At 38.3% G+C, this 19,265-nt stretch overlaps 1 protein-coding gene across 5 annotated transcripts in view; it reads right to left on the reverse strand.

The window, feature by feature from the left end:
* CCNY (cyclin Y) overlaps positions 1-19,265 on the reverse strand; it is a 119,089-nt gene that overhangs the window by 20,526 nt on the left and 79,298 nt on the right. For all 5 annotated transcript variants that reach the window (XM_064393825.1, XM_064394163.1, XM_064393990.1 and 2 more), the window contains 4 exons: positions 9,770-9,870; positions 6,746-6,781; positions 2,928-2,985; positions 2,704-2,823 (listed from right to left, as the gene is read on the reverse strand). In XM_064393825.1, coding sequence (XP_064249895.1) covers positions 2,704-2,823; positions 2,928-2,985; positions 6,746-6,781; positions 9,770-9,870 — 315 coding nt within the window. The remainder of the gene's footprint in view (positions 1-2,703; positions 2,824-2,927; positions 2,986-6,745; positions 6,782-9,769; positions 9,871-19,265) is intronic.

A 19,265-nucleotide genomic window follows, 5' to 3' on the forward strand; every position in this document is an offset into this window, starting at 1 on the left:
CACTGAGGGAGATATTAAAGAGGAGACAAGCATTTCTCAGTTTTAGCAATGGAGGGAATACTCTGGGGTGAGAGACTTTTTTCAATAAGTCAGTCACAGAATACAGTTATGCTGATCACTGGGGTTAGAACCACTAGTCACAAGCTTTAAATTAGCAAAACAATTCTTAAACTAATTTTATTCTTATGATATTATTTTATAAATAAATAATGTGAATTAGTATTTAATTGTTTCAACCTGAGGTTTTAATTTTCCACCTATCAGTATGGGAAATCTCTTGGCAGCTCTGGAGGCTACGTGAAAATTAAATTTCTAGTTTAATTATAAATTGGTTTTGCTGTAATAGTGGAGGCTTTAATTGAAATATTTTAATTAAGTGCTTCAAGCCACACAATGCCAGCTTTTTGCTGCAGAATAGCTTATCTCAGAGTCTGGAGTTTCACATTTACTCAGCTCCTGTGCTGAACACAGACTGCTGTAGAACTAATTGTTACTGCTTTTACCTGGTTAATGCATGTACCAAAACAAACAGTGGGTGCATTCAACCACACACGTCACACCATGTTAATAATGTGGGCAGTAAAAAAGGGTGCTTGGAAATGTTTAAAAATAATTAGACTGAGTGAAAGAAAGATAAAACTGCAGCATCTTGTTCAAAATGTCCCGATCCCCACACTTCCTGCCTTCTGGCAGCCCTCCCAGGAGGAACAAGTGGCAGACAGGGCTATCAGATTGCTCTCTGACAGACAGCCAGACCAGGGCAAAACACAAGCTCCAGCAGGGAATGCTGATCTCTCCTTCTCCAGACAGGATATCAAAGCTGAAACCACTTGCAAGGCTCAGAAACAGCAGTATCAACATTATTAAGATTTCAGGAGTGTGGGAAGGGGAAAAGGGTCACTTGCTTTTTCACAGATTAGTTTCCACATATGAGTATTTCAAAAACAACACAATCTGTGTCTGGGCCCTTCCTGATGACACAAACGAATAAAGAAATGGGATCTAGAAGTACAGAGGAAACTGAGAACAGCAGCAGCAGAATTTCACACTTGTAAAACACTATGTATAACCTCTGAAGGTTTCTGGAAAGGGGGGTCCTGACAACACAGGCAAGAATAGTAGAATGGTAAACACTGATCACCTGCACCAAATCTACCCATAAACATCTGCATGGCTGCTCTGAGAACTAGGCTATAACACATTTTCCTGTTACCACTGTACTGGGTAAAAAAAAAAACAACCCCAAGTCACCTAAGTTTTCAAGCACTGTTTCTGCAATATAACAAATTAACTAAAAACATTTATACTTCAAAAGAATTTCTTGCAAGGGAACCACACAAGAACCAGAAGAGGCAAGGAAGTAGTTATGCAAGACTTGTGGGAAAGAACTTCTCATGCATTGCAGTAACAGAAAGGTAATGCTATTTAAAAAGGGGGGGAAAAGCCCCGGCTTTCTACTAAACAGTGCACTCACTTATCAAATAACTCAAGACTGAATAACAGATAAATACAACAAGGTATTTGACAGTGGGTTAATTAAATTACAGAAGAACATACTGATTCACACAACATATCTTGTCTCTTGTCTCCAACAGAAAACGGTTACGAAGAAAAAGCATTTAGTACAATTATGTAAAAGAGACAGGCAAAATGTCATCTCAGAAAACAAATATTGGCTGTCAAGCAACTAGGTAGAGTAAAACTACAAAATGGAAGGGTGGAGCACTGGAGGGTGTTTCTTGCCCTATTTCTCTCATATTCCTGTTCTTTACTGGCTAGGACAATTCATTCTGACTGTCTGAAGAAGAAAAGCCTGCCAACTAATCTTAGAAGCCAAGGGAAATAGATTAACAGAGGAAATGAGTAGGCCTGGGCTTCAAAATTCACCTTCTCCAATTTCCCCTTCTTCCACCTAAAATGCATAACTAAGCTGTCATGAAACCACATGTTGTAGTGGTAAGAAACCATTTTGTTATTTTAGAATCTCTGAGCCAAGAACATGGCCAAAATTGTGACTGAAAGCTGAAAAGACTTGCCAGAATTGGCAGGATATAAATTTCAAGAAAATTAAGAAATTCCCAGCTGGTAGAGATCACTTTAGCTCTTTTAATCCACATTGCTGATCCACACCAGCTGGAAATTTGAACCTTCTTTCGTGTTGTGCTATTTTTAAGCAGCTAAACTTCAGACTTGAGTACAATTGTTCAGTCCCATGACAAGCATAGTGGAAGCAGAAGAGAGCCAATATTTCCCAGTCACTCACTCACTGAATCCTTCATGTGCGAGTCAATTCTTCTTAGTGCTATCAAATCACCTACAGCTGTTCCCAAGTCTCTCCTGGGAGCTACAGTGAGACACAGCAAACCCCCCAAAACCTGAAGCCTTTTTGCTTTTAACATTCCCTCATGTTCAGACCATCTATGCCATCTACATTTTCTATGAGTCACCTTGGTGGCCCGTAACACTCTCACTCTGCCAAGGACAGGACCCCAGGTTTTGTGTCACGTTACCCAATCTCTTCTTCCTCACTTACTCTATCCATGAAATGAACTGTGGCATCTCTTCCCACCAAGAAATTTCCTCGGTCTCCGCAGTGAGAAAAAATTCCCTGGCAGCACCTAGATCTATTAAATCATACAAACACAACTTTTGAGAACAAAACTGGGTCTGTCAGATGGCTGATGTCATCCTTCAGACACTCACCAGGGTGACAATGGCACATTCAGCAGTCAGTTGAGCAGCACTGAACAACGTCCGGACAAAGCGGTAAATCTGTTTCTGCTCCGGGTCATGTTTGTCATAGTCTGGTGGCACTTCGGATTTCTAAGGAAGAAATACTTCCAAATAGGTGACTGAAACAAAACGAAGCAGACAGAAAAAAAAAAAGACAGTTCACATGAAAGGGAAGGAGAGGCAGATGAACTTACCGAAAGGGGATGAAGGTTTTCATCAAAAATATCTAAGAGCATTCTTCCGTCTGTGTCCCTAAAAGCATTAAAACCAAAGCACTGTCATTATCTGAACACAGCAGCACACAACCCTCACAGACACAAGTGCACCATTCAAACACTCTCCATGCTGAGGGGTGCTTAGAACCACTGATGAAATGTGATTTGCAAATAGAGGCTGGACCTACACTGCCATAGGACCCTCATGTAATATGAAATTTATATTACAAAACATGCTAAAACACTCAGCTTTCTGTGGCCAAGATACAAAACTGTTGTACTTTTTACTGTGAGGCTTAAGAAATACTACTACAAACTCGATAAAACTAGCCCAGCTTATTCTCCTTTTCTCCTTTTTTAATTTACTCATGTCCACCCCTGCAATCTCTCAACTCCTCTTCCTCCTTTATTACCAACATTGTGTTAACTAATATGCAATGCTATTTTTACAGTAATCTTTTAGTTAATACATACATACTTCACTTTTAATTTATTTAAAAAACCCTATTGTACTAATGATTTCTGAAAGCCAAAAGAAGCACATACAAACAAAAATTCAGACAAAATAATATTCCTACTCATTGGTTTTATTAGATGATTCCCTAAAATCCCCGTAGCTCAATATCAGCATGCAGACTGATGTAACTTCACAAGCCTAACATCCAGGATGCAATAATATAAGATTTTTGCTGTAGGAAACTTTGGCAAGGACACTAACAAACACAAAACCAAGAAGTCTAACTGTACCAAAACGGGCACTTCATGGACAGATGCATCCCTGTGACCTACAGCTCCATCTTTATTTTTAGCATCCCCGGTACTCTGATCATACAGTTCTTAACAAACAAACCACTGAATATATTTTCTATCTTTACTTAGCACCATGTGTCACTCAGAGCATGCAAACCACAAGTTTTACAGTGGACTCATGTCTGCAAAATACATTTATTAACTCAACATCTGAAGGTGCCATTTTTTCTACTAAAATGGAGGCTAATACTGGAAAGAAACACATTTTTACTATAAAAAAGAGCACCTAAATTAAAACCAACAACCAACAAAACAAAACTAACTAACTAACTAAAAGAAAAATAAATAAAACCAAAACCTGGACTGGGGTAATTACTAGAAAATTCCTATCAGCCAGGATTCTAGGCCAGACTCTTTTAACCCTACAAAAACCCAGTATCTTAATGCAGAAGTAGTCTCCCTGAAATGATTGGTGTGCTACAGTAAACTATGGCACTTCACAATGCAAATAATTTCCTATTTTATTTCTTCAGGATGTAGCTACTATATACTATGAAGTGACACCTGACTGCCCTCAAAAATCTACTTAACAAAAACTTGAGAGGTTTTTGTCTTCACTGCAACTCACATTGTACTCTTTTAAAAATGGATCATCTACTGATTACTCAAGCATTCTTTATGGTTAGTTTGTTGGGGTTTATTTTATTTATTTAGCAAATTCACCAATGCTTATGCATTCCTTCAAAAACAAGATGGGTGTAGTTTTTTATCACTTGCTGAGTAGCTAAGACAACAAAACATGAAGAAAAGGGATCAGTATAACCATGATAGGAGACACTGGAAAAGGGAGGACTGATAACTAGAATGTTACAATCAAATGAAATGTGAGAAATGTGAAGAAATATTATATTTCATGCATAGCTTCTCAAAAAAATTAGATTGGTGAGGGTTTGAAACATTAGGAAGTAATTTTGGTTGAAGTCTCCTATGCAGAAGAGGACCAACTAAATACTGCATAAAAAAATTCTTTTCTGGAAAAGCAGATGCTGTGGACCTTGAGTCTAAGAGTTACAGTGGTTTCATACTTCCCATCCCCCCATATGAACCAAAATCTCCCACATACGTCAACAACTTCCTTTTCTCCAATAATAGCAGGAAACAGAACATATGTTTTGCTCTTGCTGTTTCAGCAGCAAGCACAACTGAGTGCTGTTATCACATTGTCCCTCCATTCCCAAATCACAGAGAACCCAAGACCAAACAGTTGTTTCACATCCCTCCCTTCAGAGTTTCTGACACACGTGAGCCTGGCTCCAGCATCACTGCTGGGACTGGCTGTCCCAAGTGCAGGCACAGCACTTCCCCACCCCAGGCACATTCCAGGGAAAGCAGTTTCCTGAATCAATCACCTCTCCATCCCAAAAGTGAAAGGACAGATAGCAAGTTTCCCAATAAAGCAACAGTCAGAACGCATTTGTTTTCAAGATGCTGACACAGTACTCTTCATTTTATAAAGGTCTGGTGTCTCTGTCTACCAGTTGTAGGTCACATTTGCATCAGGCTCTGCAAGCCCACAAATGGGCATAATTTACTGCAGACAGGGATCAGCTGCATGGCAATCAGCACAGATGGCCATGTCTGGCACACTGTGGCTCTGGATTCTTCCTGCTCACTTGCAAACTCTTACAGAGGTTTCTCACCCTCTGTAGTCTCTAATGTGCCCCATTCTCTCAAGCCTTTTACTCAGCTGCCATGGTCCTTAGCAGAACAATTAATAATTCATTTCCACAAAACTTTGGAGCCTGATTATCTTTGAGATCTCTATTATTTAGTCAAGCACAGCAAAACCCCACTAGCTAACCAAACTAATCCAGGAACTATGGAAAAAGGGGGGAAAAGGAACCACAGATGGATAAACAAGTAATCCAAGCATGACCACTCATGCCTGATTTCCTGGTAAATGAGATTAGAAGTTTGAGAGATGATTTCACTCCAACTTTTGCTTTACATATTGCCATGTTTCAGTCCAAGGCCCACTGATGTCTTATAAAGTCTTCCAAGAGCTTTGAGCGGGAATCAAGCCTAAGCCTTTCTGCCCTTGTGCACATGTAAAGGTTTCTCTTGAGATGTCAGCCTTGTTTCAAGAAGTGTGATGGGCTCCAGTGACCTGAACCATGGTCCTGAATGACGTACCAGCTGAACTTTAAACTCATGAGTAATTCCTTTTGTTCTAGTTGGACTTCTTATAGTCCAGAAGAAAAAAGGTCTAAGTGGCTTGAAAAATCAAGACCTAAGCCAAGTTCTCTGAAAAGGCCAATTGAAAAAACCATGGACACAGAAGTCACTTAAATTATTTACACAACCTCTCCTTAGAAATGTCAGGAAATGTTATTTTAGGATACTGTGACGTATCATGAGGACAGGGAATTTAAGATACAAAAGCACAATTCAACATGAAAACTCATATATGTGCCAAGTTACTTTTTAGAGAACCTTTTTTCTATTCAATTTCAATCAACTTGACTGAGCAGAGATCTAAAACATACTACACCAGGAGAGATAAGCCAGGACCTGCCCTGTTTCTGAGGCATCTTGAATTACAATGTTCACAATGCCACTCTTACTCTATAATTCATGGGTTTTATTTCAAAATCCTAACTGATCACTGATATACAGTTAACTTTACAAAGGTGCAGCTAAAAATGTAAAACTGAAAGATACTATTCAGATTTTTCTATATGTAACTGCAACATATGCAACAATGCAGAAGTGCCCAATGAATATAAAACCAAACACTGAATCATCAGAGCTTTTGAATGTTGAGCTATAGTTCCATTATTTATGGTACTTAATCCTCCAATTTTAATTTTTCTATGTAAAATAATACATCTAGAAAATGTGTGTGTTTCTTATTGCTAGCCTGTAAGTCAAGAAAATGAGTACCCAAAAACATTTTGAAAGAAATTAAATATGGATTTTTAGGGTTTGAGCAGTTCACTTGTTTCAATAAAAGATATTTTCAGTACAAGATTCCACTATTCACATACCTGTTTTTGATGTGGTAATATATTGCAAGAGCTACACTGTAAAGAAAAATACAGAGTTAATATCTCAGGACTGCCATATTATATTTTTGTCACATTGCATGCAAATTTAAAACCTAGCACAAAACATGACAAACAGTATATGTTCAACAGCCCATTTTCTTTTGTTCACTCTTAGATATCAGGAAAACTGTAAACAGACAATTTTATAATATTTGGTTTTTATGCTCCAACTACATCCTTTTTACTTGTAATTACTTAATTTACTTCATATTATCATCATATTCATATTATCTTCTTATTTCATGTATCAAGTTGCACATACTTTCCATTTAATGCCGTACTCCACTAAACCCTATGATCAAACCCCTACTGACTTCCAAGGCTGAAGACAAAGCACCACAGCCATTGGACATTCTCTTTAGTTTGGCTGCCAGGTTAACACAAAATGTTTTAATCACCACTGGCATATGATTGTATATTTAAATCCATTGCTTGTGTCTGTCTTTATATAGCTGCTCAAACAGCAGACTCAAACACCACGCTCCTACGGTTTTATGGCATCAAGTTACTTATTTTAACTCAGGAAAGACGACTCCCTGAATAACTTACTGCATTATGCATTTCCCCTACTCTCAACCACACACCAAAGCACCCCTGTTTATATTCTGCACACAGACAAAAAGTGTCCTTGTATTCACAGAAAGTTAAGATTTTGATTACATACACAACTAACTGATCTCATTCCCATCTGAGATGGAACAAAATTAAAGCATGGGTTCTTATGATTATCCTACAGTTTCCAACTCCCAGTTCTTCCTTTACTCACAATACATTTTTATTGCAGAATGAAGCCGAGCCAGCACTCTCCCTACTTATTGCAGCAGCATAAAACCAATCTAAGCTAAAGGGGAAAGACGGTGGAGGAGGGAATTCACTGATTCTCTTTGCAGTTTGTTTCATCAGTGATTCACTGTAAGACACTTATGTCTTACACTTAAAACACCTTTTAAGAGTCAATTGGTTGCTCTCTGATTTTATTCCAGAATTTTTACATGAAAACTGAAATACTGCATGTTAGGAAAAGAATATGTTTGAGCTAAAACTCTAGCAGAATTTTAAATTATTTCAGGTTTGATTGTGTTTTTTTCTGAATAGCCATACAATAGAAAATATTTTTCTTGTTAAAAGAAAATATATTTTACTAAATTTTAATGAGCTTTTACCTAACTTTATTAGAAGTTCTTAGAAAATACATGCTTTTTAAATTTGGCTTTTTTCTACAAACACATATTTAAGGACTCAAGAGATAGGCTATACCACGGACATATAAAGACCACAGTTATTACTGAACAAAAGAAAAACTCACATTTATGAATGAATTTGATTTGACAGAAAGATAGTCACAAAATGAATTAATCCTAAAATTTAATTTTAAATTATGCCCCTAGGAACACAATTGCAGCTCCAGTTCACTTAATGAAAGCAGATGCAAGAGCCTATGTGCACGGCTTTGCTTGGTGCCTTTGTAACAAAATGACAAATTAAGTTTAGAAAATATTTACTATTTAGAAATCTGTATCAGAATCTGAAAGTCTCTCAGGGCTCTCAAAGAGTAACTCATCCAAGTTTCATTCCACCTTTCATACACTGGTTCAGCTGGCACTAAGAGTTCAGAAATTATGATTATGGAGCTTTCCATCACCCTACTCCAGCCACCCCGACTGCTGCAGATGCTGCAGTGCATGCCTACAGTAATATTTTAAACACACCAGTGCATAACATGACCTAGAAGAGATAAATGAGCTGAGCAAAATGCCTCCCTCTTAGATTTACCTATGTGCAATAGTTGTTTTCCTGCAGAGACTGTAAAGTATGGGGGGAAAAAATGAAGTTGTACTACAAAAGCAATAATCCTATTGTCTCCTCATCCTTCAATCTGCCAAATGTGCAGCTGGACAGAAGATGCAGAGACTTTGTGTGCCAAAGTTCAATTTCTCACCCTCTGTAGTCCCTTTTCAAGCCCTCTGAGCCCTTGCAGCTTCCAACCCTTCCCATGCTGGCAGCCTGGCCTCAGCCCTGCACAACTCCTGCCCCATCCCAGCACTGGCTCTTCCAGCTCTTCTGCTCCCCACCATGCACCTGAGTCTCTCCCAAACACACCACACCCTTTCCCCCACTATCAGCTCATCTTTCTGTGTCCTGAAAATGCTTCTTGGCTGCTGCACCTGAATCCGTTTCTTCTTCCCAGGAGCCATGGCAGTTCTAATCCAAAAAGAGACCCAAACCCCACCCAAAAGGCTGCACTTATTCTGCATACAAAGGATTTTAGAGCAGAAAAGTATGATATTCAAGGAGGAAAAAAGCCCAAACACCTCAGAAATGGAAAACATTTTTCAAGAGTTAATCAGAACTATTTTAAGTTACTAGTGACAGAAACCTGAAGAAAAGCAAGACTATATTCCAGGCAGAAAGAACTGATGAGGAATCAGGCATCAGTTTAACTACAAAACCTTTCTCCTCTCCCCTCTTTTTCCTTTAACAGAAAAATTAAGGACTATCTTAGTTACCAACATTACAAACTCCTTTGGATGCATCAGTCTAAATGGATTTATCTCTCATGTAACACCCCTGCAGCAGAGATACTGTCTTAATAAATTTTTGCATATGTGTACACCAAGGTAACCAACCTACAGCCAGCTCAAGAGAGGCTATCAGCAACCATTAACAAAGAGCATAAAATGCATGAGCATTTGGTCTCTATTTTCCCCCTGTACAAAATTTAAAGAACAATACTCCACAAATATAAATTTTATTTCTCTCCAAAAGTAAAAAGGCACCAGTGAAACTTAAAATGCTCATCTGAGCCATCATCCTGTAACTCTGGAGCATGACTGATTAAATAAATTTATTACTTCAAAACCTAAGACCTTTGAAGCTTGCTTAGTAATGGTTCAGAAATACGGATACATAAATACACACATAAAATGTAAGTGCTAGCAAAAATAAATAAATTGTAAAACCCACCATTTGATGGTATACTTGAGGTTTGGTTGACTGACCGTGCTGTCATCCAGGAAAATAGTGGAGCAGGAGCTGTACTTCCTTCTCAACTGCCCAGGAGGATGCTATGAAAAACATGCAAAGGAACAATGGCAATTATGTAATACCAAAGCATTTTTTTGAGGAAATGTAAGAATTTAAGAAAGACAAATTTCTGTTTCTCACAATGATGCACACAGTAATGTGATCACATTTGGAGCAGTTCAGAAAGTTGAGAAATAATTAACAGTGCAAAAGTCACAAATATCCCTGCCTGAGACTTGCTAATGCTTTCAAATCCCAAATCCAGTGTCCCTCCCTCCCCAAGACCATGCAAAAATTCTTCTGCAGGCTTACTCAAATACATACATACACTTGGAAAGCAAAGATGAATAAGACCTATACTTCTGTCCTCATTCTAAAAAAGTAAATGGAGGAGTGAAAAAGAAATTGTGTTAGCAATGAAGACTAGTTTAGCAACATATATAAAACCATGTTTGCAGAAAAAAAAAATTAAAACCCTAAAAAAAGCTCCTAACAGAATGAAGTAAGGGAAACAGGTCTTTACAGTAGAACTACAAAATTAATGCAAAGAATTCATTAAAAATAATTCATCAATTAGAGATTGTTATCAGAAAGGAAGAAAACTGATCAATGGACAGAAGAAAAAGAGTATAAGCAAATTTAAAAAAAATCTCTTAATAGCAAAGGTTTTCAAAATATTTCAATCCTTTTTCTGTACTACCATAGAAAAACACTGGAAAATTCAGCCCAAAAAATGGCATTTGAGAACTCTATTTATTTCTAAACATTTTTTTGCTGAGAGAGCTTCTCTATCAGCTGTTTAGAGCAGCCAGCACTCCACCAGGCTAAAGAGACCAGTTTCAATCACATCAGCTAATAGCTCTCAAGTCCTTAATCCTCTTTGATTCTATCTTTGCTTATTCCATCTACACTAGCAAACAACTAGACCAAGAACCTAGGTCAGGAAAGTGAAGATCAGTCAAATTACACATATAACTCACAACAGAATAGGTTTACAATTCAGTTGGCATATCAACATGGAAATTTTAATTCACCTTACAATTAATGTAGTTTCCAGTGTTTCAGTGGAAGGACCAATGTCAATCCCATCAGCTGAATTCACAGGTATTTACCAGCTCAGAGCAACTGAGTATCCAGGATACAGTCCTGTGACTCCTACCTCAGTACATCTTCCCCTGCCCACTTTCCAAAACAGATATTATTACAAGTGCCAGCATCCATCAGCTCACCAATGCTCCACTTTCCATAGGCAGCTGACTTCTTAGCAGCATTCACTACACAGACAGACAGACTCCTAGTAAAACCTACACACATCTAAGTCGTATTTCTGTATTTCACAGCTATAAGTGAAAAACCACACACAGTCTCCTGTTAATTGAAAAAACCCCAACATTTTCTGAAGCTACCAGAATTGTAGAAACATTATGTTCAAATTATCTGAAAGCTTACCAACAAATTCTATCAAGGTCCTTCACTTGACCAATAAAATTGTTGGCTGAACTGCTTTTCTTGGAAGTGAAAAAGTTTACTGAGAAAATGAGAAACACCCCTTTTCAAAAATCCTTCAGAACTTTGGAAAGGTACTTTGTAATACTTTGAAAGCTGACAATCCATCTACCTTTCAAGCTATTGTATGTTAGGCAAGAAAGAAAAACTAGAAGTACTGTGAATATTAATGCCATAAAATTTGTTATCTAGTATTGATGTACACAGAGAGAATTACTAGGGGACTGGTGCTTACTAGCAATATTCTACCACAATTGAGTTTAAATATCTGCATTAGTCTGTTAAGTACCTTCCACAGGCATGATAAATGCAAAGCAACTTAAAAACAACAAAAATGAGACTCTAGTGGCTGGGGGAAAAAAGGGAGATGTATACATATCTCAGCATTGTTATTAAAAAAACCAACACATGGAAAGTTTTCTTTCTGCATAATAAAGTATCAACATGCTTTATTTGAAAAATAGATGAAATCTAAGATAAATATACCGGATTCATTCAAGGCAAGCACAATTAAAAAACAGAAAATAACTGCAACAACACTACTATCAGATTTAAATTTTCCTATGTAAACAGCACTCTAACATTTGACACCCGTCAATAATTAGAGCAACGCGCCTTATTTCTGAAACTACATCACAGAATTCTTCTTGGATTTTCAGCCCACATCACACTTTGTTAAGCTTGGAACTTTTCACACCTCAGGAAAATATGTGGTGTCTCAAGCCTCACTTTCTGTTCACAACAACTTGGCAGGAAGGAGCACCTCTGCCACTCAGAAGAATGGTGCCAAGTATTAAGCTGCACCCTTGGGTAAATGTACACACACCTGTGCCATGTGAAAAACTGACCTGTCAGGAGACAACATTCTCAGCTCCTACTCTGATGTCCAACTGCAGCCATCTGATGCAGCAGGTAACAGATTTTCTGCCTTTTCCAATTGCTGCAAAACTCCCTCAGTTTCATATTTTATCTTGACTAAGCTGGGAGATATCTGAAGTCACACAGTTCACCCAGACTTTCCTGAGCCCCTATAAAATGCTGCTCAGGAACCTTCTCCATCCTTGCCAAGGACAAAAGAGGTTACTGAGCATCAGCTCAGCATTCAGCACTGTCCTATAGACAAACACCTTTCTGTGTCCATTTCAATGGGATAGGTCCATGACCAAAACTGTACAGGAGCTTAACACCTTTGTATTTGAAATCCATCACAGCTGACCACAAAAATGCTCCCACTTAGACAAGTCAGAGAGGCTCTAATTAAGAAAAAAAAAACCAAAAGAGCTGAGAATGACTATAGAGCTTTTGGAGAAATTAGCCAAATCATCTGAGATCTTTCTATGGTTCTATCCCAGTATAAGGCTGGCACAGGGAAAAGGACAGACTGGTACACCTCCTTTTGTAAATCTTCATATGCAAAAATGAGCATAGGACACATGTGAAGCCTTGGCAACCTCTGCTATTACAAATATTTACTAATTCAAAGCACCTCACTGATATGAAGTGGGACTCACTTTACAGTTATTTTCAGTAGCTACAGTTCTACTTCTGTACCCAAGCTGAGATGCCATAGATGTCACGCCTCTCAACTTCAGCAAGACTTCCAACTTCATCTTACATAAAATTCCAAAAGGGCAAACCAAGGAAAACAAGGCAGGTAAAACTACTTGGAAAATTATATTCTGATTAGCCAGGGATCACTTTCAAACTGGAAGGTATAAGTAAGGGACATTCCAGAGAGGTACCAGTCAACTACACATAAAATACTGACCAAAAGCTTTGATCACAGTATCAAAGTATTTTTTATTGAATTTGCAGCTGACATTAACTTGCTGAGAACATTTTTCTTTAAAAAATGCAATATATCAATAGAATTTATAGAGTTAGCATACAACAGAGTAGAGCACCCATCCCCTCTGTTTCACTGGAATTTTATGTCCAGTTTTGGACACTGTATTTCAAGAAAGATGAATTTATTTCAGAGTCTGGAGGACAGAGGAGCAACATCAGTCAGAGATTTGAAAAACCTGATTTCCAAGGGACAGCTGGCAGACTGGAAAGGTTTTCTCCAGGAACTAAACAAAAAGAATGGCCTTAAAGTCAGGTTGAAGTGAGCTACTAAGAAGAGGACATTGCTCTCCATGACCCTTGTGGATGGGATAAGAAAGAGCAGGCTTATATTAAACTATGGAAAATTAAGATTTTACATGAAAAGTGTGAGAAGAGGTGATGGCAAAAACACCCAAGCCACCACCTTTTTCTAATAGAAGGGATACCTTAAATGACTTGAGCAGTGATAGAATCTCCATCACTGAAAGTGTAAAGAAGAGCTAAAAGAAACATAGGCTAGGAATATCTTAGACAAAGGCTTCTGCTTCTGGACAAGAAACCAGACTGAACAAGCTCTTGAATTCTGGACTAATCTTCTATTATTTGGTGGAGAGGATTTGTAGCTCTTTACTCCAGAAGCAGTTGCTATTCTTCTCATTTGAACCAAAGACATTCACTAAGAAATGCTGACATTATAGGTCACAATGAATATGAAATAGGTATTTTGTGGAATTTCTGTCTTAACAGAAAAAGATATAGAACAGAAAACTCTGCTTTATAATGTGCTATGTTTTTCAATGTATTACAGAAAAAGCTCTAAGAGATCAAGGTTCAGTTTCCAATAATGCAGGTGTTCCTAGCTCTTGAGACTAGCAGTTTTTTCCCCATGCACAGCAAGTACTAAGCAAATATCACTGTTTTATTTTCTTCCAGCTTCCTCCTGACACTTTCCAATTTTCCAAATCCTGTGTGTTTTAAGATGTTTGAACTACAGGTTTTTACTTGAAGTTTACATAAAAACATTTCATCAGAAATCTAATGGCTTGGTTTGCCATCAAAATCATACAAACACTGCAGAATTGCTTCTAGGTACCTGCTTTGAAAGGGATCACAATGAATTCCTAACTTTTTCACATAAAGAATGTACAAAAGAGACAATTTCTCTCGGGAAGCATCACTTAGAAATTAAATCTAAATTTGTGGGAAAAGAAGAAATGTTACTATTTCTTTTGTTAAAGTAGGCAGTTCAGAGGGGTTTTGTGTAGAAATATCTAATGGATAGTGCACATTGCCCAAAACCCACACTCAGAATTGACCTGAAGGGCCAGCTCTGGCCTCTTCAGCAGCACTAGGGTGGCTCTCTGCCCTGATGCTCAGCAGGATTCCTTTGTTTGGGCACAACATTCCCCTAATGAAGCTATACAGCTTTTGTACCAGTGCTGGCCCTCAGCCAGTCAGCTTCCAGTTTGGCAAAGCAGCTTCAGCCTTTTCCAGTGTTCTTCTGCACATGTCCATCAAAAGAGAATTTGGAGCTTCTGTACTAAATAATGACAGTAGTTTCTCTGCTTCCTGCAAACCAGGTGTAAGTTAGTGCATGATTTTTAAAGGTCCTATTAAATAATAATTTCCCCCCTGGAAAAACTGAGCCTTGCTTGCTCCAGTCTGTGCAGATGTGCCCATTAGCTTCCAGGCAGCAGAGGCTGGCCAAGATGCTAAAAGGCAAAACTGGCACATAAAAGTGCACATGAAGCCAAATTACAACAGTAAGCAAAAATACCAGGACTGCTTCTGACTTGGAAAAGGGAGGTTCCTATCTTGAGGATCTTCTGTTGCTTCAGGACATGATTTAGTCTTGACAACATTTTTCACAGAAGAAACATGATTTTACAGGTCAACAAAGTGCTTCCCAAATCAAGAAAACCATGCAACACAATCCTCTGCATGGCTCTGCAAAGCTCTGTGGTTATTTTCATCTTGCATAATGCCAACACAGCAAAATTGTCTGCCTTTGGTGTAGATATATTCACCAGAACAAAAGTAATAGGAAACTGCACCACTGTATGTTCATCTTCCTCTGTCAACAACTACAATTACAAAAAAAAAATCCAGTCCAACTACTCTTAAGTAATACCCCTTGTTCCTCATGATTCAACTTTGTCCTCAGCTGATGTTTCACCAATGTTTGATAATGTGCAAAACTAGCCTAGCTTAGACTAGATCTATACTTGCAAGTTTTTGGCTCTCAAGGCTTGTCCTTAATCACGTCAACTACAGAAAATTATGTCAGCAAGCTACTGAGGGGCTCAGAACCACCAATAAACTGCTCTGCAGCACATGCAGGCCCTATTTAACCACTGATAAAGCACCCTGCTTTACAAACATGAAAGATTAAATATTTCTTTGACTGTTAAAATCAGCTCAAAGGCTTATATTTACAAAGCGTGTAATTGCTACTGTTGTGCAATTTCACCAGAGGGACTTTATTACATTCCCAGCAAAGCAAGTATTACATAGCCCCTTGTAAAAAAGCTGTCCTGCATGTTCTCATTCTAACTCAAAAGTTAGCTTTTGCTTCTCCCTGTAAAAAAGTTTATCACTTCATATAACCTTGTGCCTTAAGGCTGACAGGAGAGGTAAAATTCTTCACCCTAGAAGACAGAAAAAGAAACTAACTAGAAGACTTTAGAAAAACACATTTCAAACAGTAAATTTAGGTAAGCCATTAAGGAAAACCTGTTAATTTTAACTTACTAGATGCCTGGAAAGAATCTGAAGCTGCATCTATTAGGAATTTGCATCAGTGTAGGGAATCTGCTAAATTGCCCAGGTGGCCTTTAAAGGTCCCCTCTAGACCAGCTTTTTTTGTGATTGTGCAATGGAGAGGAACAAAGGCCACGTTAAGCAACCTCTAGGAGAACTTCAAGAGCACCTGAGAAGCCTCTAATCTATCTTTCAGTTTATTTTGTTCTTCTCTTCAAGTAAGGAATGTCAATTAAAATATCTTAAGGAATTTGGACAGCAATTATAAGCCTTTACAACAGCCAGCCTCAAGCAGTCTACTTGAAAACAACATTTCATGTTTTGCTTTCACAGATTAAACTACTTTTCAGACTATGTTCCCATTTCAGTATGTATCTTATTTACTCATTAATCACTAGTTGAGAGTGTTTGATTATCAGTCACATGTCCAGTAGTTTTACAACAGGGGAGCAGAACAGCCTCTTTATTCAATCTGACAAGAAAATTGGGGAGCTACATAGGAGTAAGTGCCATACATCATTCCAAGCATGGAAAAAGGCTCATAGAAATTGTTCTTGCCTCAACATGTACAGGAAAAGACCCAGCTGTTCTCTGCAAGTCCCCAGTACTGTGTCTGGGGAGAAGCTCCCCCTGATGTGAATCACCACAGGGTCACTTACAAAGACCAGGGTTGTGACATGGGTGTTGCCCAGTAACTCTTCCCCATGATGGAAAAAAAAAAAATCTGGTCTATACATGTTAACTGTTCTACTTGGAATGATAGAAATAGTATTAGTTTGCTGGAATTTAACATCCAGTTGCCAGGTAGCAGACAGTGGAAGCCATGTCCAGATCCCTAGAAAAGACAATGATGAAAGGATGCCGTGGATACAAGGCTGGCAGAGAGTCTCCAGAATATAAAATATGCAAAAGTGAGACATTACTTCCTGTTATTTTCTTTTCCTTTTCCTACCCTTTATCTTCCTTCAGAAATACAGAAATATATGTGAAAAATATCCCTTCTTTTTAAGGGGTATCCCTCCTTTTTAAGGGGTATTACTGCTCCTAAACACAGATTCATTTTATGTGTATCTTGCCTAGAAGAGACTAATTACTTGGGCTAACAGAGCATTTTCTCCTTGTCTGAAAGGGAACATTTCTAGAAAAACTTGAAAGAGAAAACAACCTTTTTTCTCCCCTCGCCCTACTCCTTTCCTCTACAAAAAACACAGTAAAAAGAATTACCTACTGCAACAATAAAAGATTCACTCTTTCTCCACCTCCTCTAAAAACACAAAACGTGTCTGTCTTCCTGTTTGCTTTCCTTGTACAGGCAGAGGCACTGATGCAATCTCTCTTCTCTGAGAAAGGAAATTCCCCTATCTCAGTCTGCATCTTTATCCCTCTCAGCAGCTTGACTAAGCAGATTAAAAGACATGTGCACACCGAGGCACCATTAAAAAAAAACATAAAATAACAAAAAACAGTGACTGCCAGTGCAATGGGAAAGAGAAGCAGAGTCTGCTGCAACTGCTTAGGAATTAAAACAGGCTGGAAGAAAGCAAACAGATCAGGTACATTGGAGGTAGGGAACTCCCAGCATCACTCCCAACCTGTCATGTGTCTCCTTGGGCTCTGTGGGAAGACTGAGAGATGGCAACTCCTCCATTGCATTCTGTCACTCCCTCCTTTCATTCTTTCCCCACCCCAAAAAAAAGAGCAGCTGCTGGCTTCTTCCATCACACCTACTGACAAGGTGAACCTGAAACATGGCAACTGTCAGCTCTTGACAAAGTGTAACAAATCAAAGCAGGAGGAGCCCACCATTTGTGTTTGGGGATCACAGGGAACTATTCAGGCAAATAAAATAACTTACAAACAAAAGCAAGCGAGACAGGAAAAGAACAGTGGTGTGATCATGCTAAGAAAGTGCATTTTTAAATGAGGTAGAGTCAATAATATTTTTTTCATAAGTAATATTTCAAAACTACATTTTTTTCATCATTCTCATCTGTTTCAACACAGAATTTGGCAAGCAGTTAAAAAAAAACCACCCAGTTTTTCTTGACACTTCTCTTTCTAACCAGCCCCCCATATCACTTGGGAGAAATTCAATTCTGCCTGCAAAATAACCAGTTATGCAGATACTGCACAAAAAGATAAAAATATTTTGTTGCTCATCTTGGTTATTTATCACAAAAGCAGAATAAGCATGAAAAACAAAAACAAAAAAGATGACACCATGGAAAAACCACAAAATAAAAAAAGTGCTGCATTATGGTGAGAAGTTCTTTTAAAAAAAGACAAAATAATAACACTACAGAATGTATGTCCTCTGGAATGTTTCCTCCAGAGAAAATGTGGGTACCCAGCACTTCACATCAACAGGGAAACAGATAAGTAGCTATAGCTCCTGTTAGCACACACTGAAAAACAGCGGAAAAGAATTGATCAATCTATAGAGCATATCATAAACCATTGTGCCATGTAAATAAAACCCGTCATTTGTCACATACAACTGTTAAATCTAAATAATTCCTTCAATTCCTTCCAACAAGGTGGTCTAGAAAATACATGATGGTTCCCTGCAGTCTGAAAATGTAAACACTGTTTCCAGTTACAAGTCACAGCTACCCCTTCAAAAATGATCATCCAGATTGTACATCAGGCTTAGCACACTGAAGATTCAGGAGGTGCTGAATGAATACTCACAGGGGTGCTGAAGGAACAACTTAAAATATTACAGGACATGTTTGAAAACACAGTTAATCTATGAGTATTGCCTAAAAAGCTTAACTGACCTGTAAAGACACAGACAAAGCAAGGACTTCAGCCTCATAAAGGTTATTTTTAGCTTAGTAATTCAGAAGAAGTACTTTATAAGTACAAAGACTTAAGGTAGCAGTAAACCACTGAGGGAAGTTTATACTACCGCAAGCTCAGCCAATATTTTGAATGGTACTTGGGGGGAGAAAAAAAGCAAAACTAATTAAGAAGAGGTAGAGCACTTAGCACATCAACTGCATATGATGCTACACTGAGCTCCCAACAACACAGCTCTTCAGTGATACGACCACCCTTCCCTTTTCTGCAGTATGTCCAGCCTAACCTAAAAACACTTTATACCAGGGTTTGCAATAGGGTGCTTCCAGCAGCATCTGTAATAGTCAGCTTTGTTAATCTGCTGGAGGAATCAGAACTCACAACCCAATTTTCACATATGAAATGGCTGGTACTGAGTACACATTATAAAGTTTACAGGAACCCAGTACACTGGCTTTCCAAGTAATTTTATAACAAGACAACTGCTCTGCAAACTGTCCTCACATGCACTACAAACAATGGGAATGTTTTATAGGGGAAT

This window comes from Passer domesticus, chromosome 1, assembly GCF_036417665.1.
Source record: "Passer domesticus isolate bPasDom1 chromosome 1, bPasDom1.hap1, whole genome shotgun sequence".
NCBI classification, from domain to species: Eukaryota; Metazoa; Chordata; class Aves; order Passeriformes; family Passeridae; genus Passer; species Passer domesticus.